Here is an 11,650-nt window from a genome sequence, read left to right as displayed (position 1 = left end):
CGGAGCAGTTCTTTTGGTGCTTATGGCAGGTCTGTTTTCGCTGGCGTTAGATGACCTCAATGTTTTTCCATCCCCATCCCCCAGGCTGCAGATGTCCAGCTTTCCCCATCCACTCCTGTACCTGATAGTGTACTCTCAAATTATGGTACTGCGCTGCAGCAGACATTGGAGGCAAGCCGTTTGCCTGGTCATGCTTGGTATTTTTAACAACTTTTTCTCTAAAACACTTGTAGCCAAATGCATCAAGACCCTCATCCTTGCTACCGTTGTTAAGACACAAGTGCCATCTCCCCAGCTTTGACTATAATAAAGGCACTCAGTTGTGCGCAAGATATGGATGGTCGTTGATTCACGAGGAGCTCTTCCACCCTTTGACAGGTTTTGTTTTTAATCCTGCTGGGTGTCCATATCCATACATCCTCCTCACCAGGAACCCCGGTGGGAGGGACGGTTTAGTTGCCAACAACCCAACCATGAAACAGGTTCGTAAAGGTTTACATGATACCTGTAACAAGTCACAGATTTGATCTGGCCTGACCTGACCTGACAATGAACTCCTTGATCAATAATATCTCAGAGATGTTCAACTGAATTGAAATCTAGCGAAATAGTAGGCCAGGGTATCATGACATTAACATTGGCACTGACAATAATGTTCCTTGTTCAAATGGCCCTGTTGGAGCAGGAGCATTATCATGCATAAACATGATTCCTGGACCATGTTGTTGAAGGGTAGGTAATACCTGTTGCTGTAAGATCTCGTCAATGTATCAATCTGCCATCATATTGCCATGGATATGGATCAAGTTTTTTTAATGAAAGGTTTCAGCAATACAACCCCACATCATGACACTTCCACAATTCCACATCCAAAATGTACGGCTTCCTGGACACAGAGAGGGCATATCAATCGTTGCTTTTCAGTACACCGATGCACAGACATCATGCCTTTCAAGGGGAAACCTGGATTCATCACTGAACACTTACCCATCATCTCCATCGGACATGCTGACTTGATCACTGCAAGCGTGCTTGAATGTGTTGCGATGAAAGTCTTCAACACTAAACAGGATGACGATTACGGATCCTTGGATGAAGGCGATGCTGACACTTAATATCCTGACAGATAGAATCCCCACACGTTAAAAAAGCACACCCCCCCCCAAACCTTGTATGTACCGCTCCCTTCTCGGCATGTGGTGACGGTCTGTCTGTGCAAAGCCGTCCATGTGTGGGAGGCAAGATTTGGACCTTTCGCCTTGTGACTGGTGGGTCCTGGAGTCAGTGTGGATGACGACCATGGGCTTTGCTGCTGTGGCCAGACATTTGTAAATGCCCTTGGGGCATTGTTCTGTGGAAGTGCTGGAGCGAGCTCATAAAATGGCAACCCATTGCACACAAGAGAGGAGGAGATTGAGAAGACTGAGTGAGGCAGACAGGGAGACAGACAAACAGAGAGAGGCTCTTGTCTAGGACGTGTTCGTTGAAAGTCTGATGTCATTTTCTGGACATCCGCATGCTCCGATCTTGCTTTCTGGATGCCTGATGGACTCATGATCTTGGTCGTGCTCTTTGAGCCAAACACCCATCTGTCACAAAGCCTGAGGGCTGTCAGGTCTCTTGTTAGAACACCATTTCCTTCATTCCTTTTCCCCATTTTCTTTTGATACCATCGCATTTTCATTTATTGATTTGCATCCTTTCCCTCCCCTGGGGTACATAGCGGGTCAGCGTTTGTGGTGTGCTGGTGTCGACTTTACGCCGGACTCAATTTGTGGCCTATTCTGTTTCTTTATTAATAGTAACATTACTATGTGGGGTATAAACAATAACAATTCCTTTCATGTTGTGAGGCACATAGGGCTGCTGAGGTAGTTTCATTGGTTAAGAAGTACAATCCAGGATTGGTCGCCACTCCGACGCAGGATACTCAAATGGCTTATTACCTTCGTAAGCTGGTATTAATTTTGCCGACGACGGAAGGATGACAGGCCGAGTCAACCCACCTGATGTTATTTCAACGGCATGACATGGACTCAAACGCAAGACCCTAATATCGTAAGCCATTCACCTTAACTATTAAACCAACCCCAGACGGTGTGGGGTTTCGACATAACAAATTATAAACATTGGCATCCTGGCAGTGTGTGGATGCTTCCTCGGTTCGCTTGTGTGTCGAGTCGAATAATTACGAAAAGCAAGTGTCATTTTAGGCGTGTTGTTTTCGCAGCAAGAAGTGTGAACTGTTGCGGGTTTTTGCAACTGTCTTAAATTGAGCATTTTTCATTGGGTAAATAAATTAAGCACTTCACCCAAGATTAACTCGCCTCACCGCTCGGCTGTTCGTGACTCGAGCCTTGACATGCGTGACATTTGTGGTCTGCAACATCAAAGTCATGTGAGAATTATATATATTATGACGGTTGTGAGGCCCCGGGGAAAAACAAAGCACCTACACATAGAATAAAGGTAGTTATATCTTAGTATTCTGTTTGGCTTTTAAGTATATACTGTAGTCATGTGAGCAGATATGCATTTTGATTGTTTAGTTAGAAATCCTATGTGCACTTCTTTGTATTTCACACGCTCTCCACATTCATTTCTCACATACTATACACCAGTTGCAGTCCTTCCGCTGAATTGTTCTAACTCGCAAGCTGCCGTTCACACAGCATCCACAACATATGCAACCACCTCAGACCAGTTTGCTGACACCTTGATCCAATCAATCACCCAGCATAACCAACGCGCTAGAGCTGTAAGGACCATTCACCAGGTGTCACCATGGGTCAGAGTACTGGAACACCAATCAGCTATGAGGGGGAAGGATAGCTCTGAGAGAGTGAGTGTTCTGAGACACCAGCCCCTCTCAAGCCTATTGCAAACTCCAATAGTGCAAACCCTCGTCTGACCGGCTTTCATCCCTGCCTTCTCTCCATTCGTCTATTCTTCTTTCTTTTGTTCTCCTGCTTTTCATTTTTTTTTTCCTTTTCTCTCTTTCTCTCCCACTTTATCTCCTACTAGTGGAGTCTACCCGTCGCTTCGCTGATGGATGAATTCGTCGTCCTGTTTGCCAAAATTAATTTACCCATGCGAAGAGTGTTTTAACCTCAGTGTTGCCCATGTAAAAAAGGGAATTGTAATACCCTCTGCCAACACCATCAGGTGGCGCTACACGGTACACATTTACATAGAGAATTTATGCCATATGACGGCAGCGAAGAGTCCAGACACCAGGCAACTGGCAGTGCCAGCTCCACCAAGCCGGTGCAATGTATGCATGTGCACGGCACACAATCCAGCATTTATCCTTCTCTTCCAGTCTCTTGACCCTCTTCCTCGGATTCATGTGGCACCAGCTACTGAAGAGTTCACTGTTAAGATTCTGAGGGCGGATTTGTCATGTAGGGGATAAGAGGAATGTCCACGTGCTAAACATGCCTCATACCTGTAATATATGTGCCACTGTGTCTTCTTATAAATACTTGCCATTTTCTACTTACTGCCATGAAAAGCCATTTTCTTAAGAAACTGTGTCCTGATTTATTCTGTCAGTTATAATTGCAGCAAAGGATAACCATGGGTTAGTTGGGCTTGGTAAACGCTGGAAACGGTTACATAACTAGAGGTCCCACTAGGCCAACAAGTTAAGATTAGTTACATAATCAATGGCACAATACCCGCTCATACTCGAGCGTTTTTCGTATGGTAACTAGACTCTGGGCATGGGACCCAGCGGGAAGTTCTGGGGCGAATGGAAATCGTGGTCTCTTAAAGACCTGCCATCCTCTCGGAGTTACCTGGAGGCGACATCTGTTGCGTCGGGGTCAGAATAGATGCCCAAAAGCTATCACATTGCATTTGGGGTCTGCAATGTCTCGGTCACATGACAATTACATACATATACATTTTAAATAATTTTTAATAAACAGGAATTAAATTCTGCGTGGGGCTAGTGTGAAAAATTCTGACTCAACCCAGGACTCAAACCAGGGACCTCCATCACTCACGCGGTGACAGCCCACTGCGCTATTGAGCCAACGAATCTCCTCAGAAATTTTCCACACTTAACACTGCGAGCTTTATAATGGCCGATGTCTTACGTGCCTGCTACGCAGACCCTGGATGTGAGCGTAAGTATATATGCGTATGTACGTGTATGCAAGTATATGTAGAAGTGCATTGGAGATTAACTCATCTACAATTTTTAAGAAACAGGAATTAAATTCCTGCACTTAACAATGCAAATTCCTGCACGATTTTCCACACTTAACAATGTACATAATATACATATACATACATAAGGCTAACCCCCGCTCTAGCAGGGAAAATGGCATTAAAATGCCGGTTGTGTTGTGTGTTGTGTATACATAACATCACAAAAATATGAAATAAACACAGATCATGAAAGTTATTGATAATATTCCACAAATGTAAAGCATGGTATAACCCCAAAATTTGAAAAATATCTCTAAAGACCGAAAGCTTCAACCCCACAGGTAAAATTACCATGGCACACAACACGATAGTTTATCAGGGGTTGTCAGCAAAAATAACCGGGGAGGAGACGAGGCTTAATGTTTCGTTTACCCACTTGCCTTCACTTTGAGAAGTCAGTGCAATTAGAATCCAAAAACTCTCCAAGCGTGTACTGCCTGGATGCCCAACCTTTAACAGATCTGTCATTTACCCTCTTCCTTGAGGCATTACCTTTATATTTCACTGCAAATGCAAAACAAGAAAAATAATTACCCTCACCTTCCTGGACTCTGTCACCAATGAACCACGAATGGCATTTTTCAGAAAAAGATTTCACCTCAAAGATCCTTCGTCCATTTTGACCAAACAGGAACACAGCCCCTTTCCCTGTGAAGAGACAACCGTTAATTACACATTCACGAGAGTTTCTCATTTCTCCAGCATTTCCAAAAATATTTAGTGTGACAACATTGCACTGAACTTAGCCAGAATCAAATAATCAAATGCGACCAAACATTAACTTTTAATCATGGCTCAGCAGTCCTAATAAGCCTTTTTCCCAATCCAAGAGTTCTACACCTGTAACACAACTTTGGCCTGCAAGACAAAATAGTGCTGGACATATTTAAGCAAATATAAAAACCAAACATGAGCAACAGAGCAAGTGCAAGCAAAAAACAAATATATAATGTATAAAAAAAACAATATTCACGTCTAGAACTTAAAAAGCAGAAGGGTGCAAAGCATTCATTCATTCATTTCAACATTGCTTGTGCTGCATTAAAAGGTTAACATGGATCCAGGAAGAAGCAAAACAAAAAAAAAAATTAATAGAAAATAGAAAGCATCTGAAAATGCAAAGCCCATCCGCATCAGCTTTGTATTCCTGTTCTGTATGCTAACCATGACGAAAACAGCTAAACTAGGGGACCTTGACATTTTGACTTCTAAAACAATAGGCTTCAGTGACCCAATATGCAGATTCCTTAAATTTAAGGTCAATTGGATGAAAATTGATGATTTTATGCGACGCTGACCTTTGACTTTTTGACAAAATTATTAATTTGTCTTCTCCATATTCTCATAATAAACCTTTGTTGAAAATTTGATGACAAAAGCTCAAATGGTAACAAAGTTACAGCACACACACACACACACACACACACACACACACACACACACACACACACACACACACACACACACACACACACACACACACACACACACACACACACACACACACACACACGATTGCAAAACCCAGTCTCCCGCTTCACAGGGGACGGGCTAACAAAGTGAAGGATGATTCCTTACAGGTGAACGAAAAGCATTACTGGAAAAGGTGTGTATGTACGTATGCATGTATGTATGCATGCCCAGGGCCTTCAGAAAGTATTAACACCCCTTGACTTTTTCACATTGAGTGTGTTACAGCCTGAATTTAAAATGGATTTGTTGAGATTTTTTGTCACTGATCTGCACATAATACCCCATTGTCACCATACACATAATACCGCAAAGTGGAATTTATTATTTGGATTTCTTTTACAAATCAATTAAAAATTAAAAGCTGAAATGTCTTGAGTCAATAAGTATTCAAGCCTTTTGCTATGACACTCCAAATTGAGCTCAGTTGCATCAAATTAATTTTGATCATCCTTGAGATGTCTTTGCAACTTGAGTGGAGTTCACATGTGGCCAATTAAATAGGAAACACATCTTTCCATATGAGGTCCCAAAGTTTGACAGTGCATGTGAGAGCAGAAACTCCAACATGAAGTCCAAGGAACTATCCGTTGATAGATCCGAGAGAAATTGTAATGAGGCATAGATATGGGGAAGGGTCTGAAACTATTTCTAGTGTTGAAAGTTCCCAACAGCACAGTGAACTCGATCATAAGAAAATCCCACTCCCTTCATTGCATGTTTTATGTGTCTGTGCATGCTTTCATGTTTAACGTGTTAGCTCTTACACGAGTCTCGATTCTGTATCCAAAAAAATAAAAGTAAATGGAAATATGGAACTACTTCTGTCACTACTTTCGTCTTTTTTCGTCGGACTTTTCGTGCCAGGTTTTTGAGGCCTACATTTTCCTAGTTTGAGAAAGAAAAAAAAAACGGCTTTTTTATTGTCTTTTCTCCCTACTACCTTCAGCCCTTTTGTTTTCTCCCCAGTCCCTTTATTTCTCCTTCAAATCCTCCCAATTATAACCCCCTTTTTAGTGTCTTTAAAAAAAATCAATTCCTTATTCTGTTCATCCCCATCCAAAACCTTGATCTTTTCTACCCCTGTTAATCCACCCCAAATCCACCTCCTTCAAATTCCCTGTTTACTTTCCTGAAATCCCCTGTAGTGTCCATCTTGTTTATCCCATGTCCCCCACCCCAATTCTCTCCCTTCCACACGTCCCGATGTCCCTGTTCCCTACTGTTGTTGTGCTTCCCTCTCTCTCCCCCTCTTGTCTCCCGCTCCCTTTATTACATGTTCTATGTTTTAGGTTTTATACGAGCCTCGACCAAGTATACAAAAAAAAAAAAAGAATTACCCAGACTCTTTCTAGAGCTGACCGTCCAACCAAACGCAGAAACCGGGCAAGAAGGACCTTGGTTAAGGAGGTGACCAATAACCCCATAACCACTCCGACACAACTACAGAGTTCATTGGCTGAGATGGGAGAACCTGCCAGAAGAACAACAGTCTCGGCAGCACTTCACAAATGTAGGCTTTATGGGAGAGTGGCCTGACGGAAGCCACTCCAGAGAAAAAGGCACATGACAGCACGCCTGGAGTTTTCAAAAAGGCACGTGAAAGACTCAAGAGCATGAGGCAAAATATTCTGTGGTCTAATGAGACGAACATTGAACTCTTTGGCCTGAATGCAAAGTGCTAGGTCTGGTGGAAACCGAGCACAGCTCATTACCCACCTAACACCATCCCTTCCATGAAGCATGGTGGAGGCAGTATCATGCTATAGGGATGCTTTTCAGTGGCAGGGACTGTGAGACTTTTTTTTTTTTTTTTGGTTTTGTATACTGAATCGAGGCTCGTGAAAGCGCTAACATTTATTTCACAAACAAATCAACCAGACAAACAAAATATATAAAAAGAGGGAGCGGAAGACAAGATGGGGAGAGAAGGGGAAGCACACAAACACAACATTTGAGAGCAGGGAGAAGCATGGGAGGGAGAGGGCTTGGGGGGAGGAGGCGTGGGAAGGGGGGGGGGGGGGAGAGGTATAAAACACAAGGGGACCGAAATTAGCGGGGGTAGAAAAGATCAAGGTTTTGGATGGGGGAGCATAGGAGATGGTGGTGAACAGCTGTTTTAAAGACCTGGAGGGTGGAGTGGGATTGAAGAGCATGAGGGAGTTTGTTCCAGAGGCGGGAGAAAAGACGAATGAAGGAGTGAAGGTGAGCAGAGAGTCTTGATTTTGGCAGTTTAACCATAAGAGGGTTGCAGGCAGATCTTGTGCAACCTGTAGGAATATTTGGGGGACAGAGCCCAGAGAGAGCTGGGGGGGGGGGGGAGGCAAGGCCGGAGAGGAGACGGTAGAAGACGGAAAGACCACCAACCTGCCTGCGGTGAGTGAGTGAAAGGCCCTTGGAGTTAGCTTAATCGTGGGAGATTCCAATGATTCTGAACGCTTTGGTTTCAACAGCGTGAAGACGAGCTAGGTGTGAGGCAGGAGCACCAGACCAGAGGGGAGAGCAGTATTCCATAGAGCTGCAGATGAAAGCCTTGTAAGTGGTGAGGAGCTCAGGTGTACCAAGGAAGGACTTCGCACGACGGAGGATGCCCAGTCGGCGACTGGCTTTGGAGGCCAGATTTGAAATGTGGTTTTCCCAGGAAATATCATGGCAGATATTGAGACCCAAAAGATTGAGTGACAGAACTTATTGGAGAGGATTATTCAGAAAGTGGATGGGAGGGTTGTCCAGTCGGTCTTTTCGGAGAGACATCGTAAGAGTGCGAGATTTGTCAGGATTGAAAGACCTGTTCCATTTGTTTGCCCAGTCTGTGATTTTGTCCAGGTCTGCAGAGAGTGAGGAGGCTGCAGACTGCCGATCTGAGGGATGAGGAATGGAGCGACAGAGAGTAGAGTCGTCAGCAAAGAGATAGAGAGGATTTTCAAGAGAGTCAGAGAGATCATTGATGAAGACCAGAAAAAGCACAGGGCCCAGAACACTGCCTTGGGGAACTCCAGCCTGAACAGGAAGAGGAGATGAGAGAAACCCATTCAGGGCCACACGTTGACTACGACCAGAGAGGAAGTCCGCCAGCCATGTGTGGAGATTTCCATGGATACCAAAGGAGGAGAGTTTGGTGAGCAGAGCGGGGTGCCAGACCGTATCGAAGGCACGTGAAATGTCAAGGGAGACAGCTCTAATTTCCTGTTTGGCGTTAAGGACCTCCATCCATTGTTGAGAAAGCAGAAGCAGCATGTCCAGAGTAGAGTGACCAGGTCTGAAACCAAATTGATGGTCAGAGATCAAGCCATTGGAGAAGAGGAAAGATTTCATATCTGAAGCAATGATGGATTCCATGACTTTGCTGATAATTGGGAGAAGGCCGATTGGTCTGTAGTTGCTAGGATCTGTTTTTGCACCTTTTTTGTGCAAAGCGGTGATGTTGGCTGATTTCCAAGCAGATGGCAGATGACCTTGAGCAAGCGAGAGGGTGAAGAGAACAGAAAGAGGGAGTGAAAGAGCGGAAGAACATGATTTTAGGACCCGTGGGCTGATGCCGTCAGGACCAGTTGCAGAATCAGAGTCGAGGGTTGACAGAAACTTTTCCACCTTGTCAGGAGGAAAGGACACAGAGTCCAGGAGCAGCTGGGCACGACTGGGTACGGTGGGTACAGAGAGGGATGGGTTTGGGACACAAGATTTAGAGGCAAACACAGAGTTGAGGCATTCAGCTTTTTCACGTGAGGAGTCAGCTGTGTAACCGTTTGAGGTAAGGGAGGGGATGGAGGGGGAACAAACACCAGAAACAGATTTGACCAGACGCCACCAGGATTTGGAAGAGGGAGACAGATAAGAGAGTTCGGTCTTGAGAACGGAGAGATATTGTTTCCTGGCTCTCCTGAGGGTGGACACACACTTGTTTCGGGCTTTGTGAAAGGAAATGAGATTTCCTTCCGTTGGATTTGCTTTCGAGGAGAGGAAAGCAAGTTGTTTCTGGGCAACAGCCTCACCACAAGATTCCGTGTACCATGGACGGGAGGAAGGGTATGACAACTGAAGACGAGATGGGATAAATCTGTGCATGAGAGAGAGCAATTTACTTTGAAAGAATTCCCAGGATGAGTTGATGTCAGAGGCGGAAGAGATGGGAGACCAGTCCAGATGATTGATGGCTGCTTGAAGACCGTGCCAGTTGGCCTGAGTGAAATGCCAGACTCGTCGACGCTGAGGAGGCTCTCTGAGAATGGTCAGAGAGATGTCCACTTTAACAAGCACATGATCAGATGAGCCGATTGGAGCAGAAGAAGAGCAGCAGACATTTTCAGGGAAGTTAGTCATAACCAAGTCCAGAAGAGAAGATGCTCCGTTGACTGAGATCCGGGTCGGGAAATTGACAGATTGTGTCAGTCCCAGTGAGTCGCAGAAGTCCTTTGCTGAAGAGCCATGGCTGGTGAGAGGTACCCACACCCAGCCAACTGGCATGGTGACAATTGAAATCACCACATATGAGGAAGAGAGAGTTGGGATGGGTAGATAGAAGTTGGTCCCTATTATCAGACAGCGAGATGTAGATGGAGTCATCGCTGTTTGGTGGACGGTACAACACACATATGAACAAAAGGTGGGAGCGAAGGGGAAGCCGTAGCCAAAGGTATTCCTGGGGGTGAGGTGGAGAGAGGGCAGTGGAGGGCGAGTGAGGAAGAGAGTTTTTTTATAAAGATAGCAACCCCACTTCCAGGACGAGGCTCAGGTCTATCATACCGGAGGAGGGAGTAACCTGGGAGAGATACCAAGGCATCAGAGACATCATGAAGGAGGAAAGTTTCTGTTGAGCAGATAACATCTGGTTTGTCAGAAGCAACCTGTATGGAGAGATCAGTCAAGTTTGAGCGAAGGCCCCGGATGTTTGAGGTCCATACCGTTAATGAAGAGGAAGGGGGAGCATCGGATACAGAACAGGGGGGGGGGGGGGAGGGGTAGGGTAAGATGTGGAAGAGGAGGAAGAGGTAGGGAGAGCTGTTGAAGGTGTGTCAGAGATTTCAGAGATTTCAGAATAGCTTGGAGAAAGGGAAGAATGGGGTGGACAAAAGGTTTGATGGAGATTGGGTGAGGCACAGTGAGGTGTTATTTGAGGAGGGGGAAGAGCGAGGCAGAAGGTTGGGGGAGATGAAGGTGAAAGTTGGAAGGGGGACGAAGCAGGGAGGATGCTTTGAGGAGGGGTGAGAGGGGAGTCTAGGAGGGGAGGAGCGAGGGAGAGTCTCGGAGGGGAGGGGTGTGGGGGGAGTTTAGGAGGGATGGGAGGGAAGGGGCAAGGGGGGAGATTTGAAAGGGATGGGTGATGGGGAAGATTTGGAGGGGAGGGGCAAGGGGGTAGATTTGGAGGGGAGGGGTGATGGGGAAGTTTTGGAGGGGATGGGTGATGGGGAATATTTGAAAGAGATGGGTGATGGGGAAGATTTGGAGGGGAGGGGTAAGGGGGTAGATTTGGAGGGGAGGGGTGATGGGGAAGTTTTGGAGGGGAGGGGTGATGGGGAAGTTTTGGAGGGGAGGGGTGAGATTGGATTTTGAAAAGTGTACGATTCATGGGAAACGAACATTTCTTGCAAAATGAGTTTCTTGAGACCTTCGAGTCAAAAATACGTTTGAGGACGCTGAAGGATGGGTGGAGTGCTGGAGAGTTTCGGGAATGTAGAAAAGAGGAACTGTAAGAGATGGTATTATTTTTTTTTTTTGGAATGAATATATTTAGTGAGCAAGACGAAAGCATCCTTTTGTAGGAGAAGAAGAAAAAGGTGTTATAATATATGACAGAAAACAGTTGTTCAGGGGAGAGATTAAACATTTCGAACCACGTGATCACGAACAACATGAACGAAGAACGAACGAACAAATAAGAACAACAAATAAAAGAATAAGAACTGAGAAGGAAATATTTTTTGGGGTTTTTTTTTTTTGAGTAGAGATATTAAACAAGGAGGTA

The 11,650-nt window shown here is 45.1% G+C and overlaps 1 protein-coding gene across 3 annotated transcripts in view; it reads right to left on the bottom strand.

Moving 5' to 3' along the window:
* Positions 1 to 11,650, bottom strand: part of RNASEH2B (ribonuclease H2 subunit B) — a 105,514-nt gene that overhangs the window by 49,007 nt on the left and 44,857 nt on the right. For all 3 annotated transcript variants that reach the window (XM_078783258.1, XM_068124431.2, XM_068124432.2), the window contains one exon: positions 4,759 to 4,866. In XM_078783258.1, the coding sequence (XP_078639384.1) occupies positions 4,759 to 4,866 (108 nt within the window). The remainder of the gene's footprint in view (positions 1 to 4,758; positions 4,867 to 11,650) is intronic.

The sequence above is a fragment of the Myxine glutinosa genome, chromosome 8, assembly GCF_964187855.1.
Source record: "Myxine glutinosa chromosome 8, kmMyxGlut1.1, whole genome shotgun sequence".
NCBI lineage: Eukaryota > Metazoa > Chordata > Myxini > Myxiniformes > Myxinidae > Myxine > Myxine glutinosa.
Note: the sequence above shows the minus strand (reverse complement) of the source record. Positions and strands in the feature narration are given on the sequence as shown.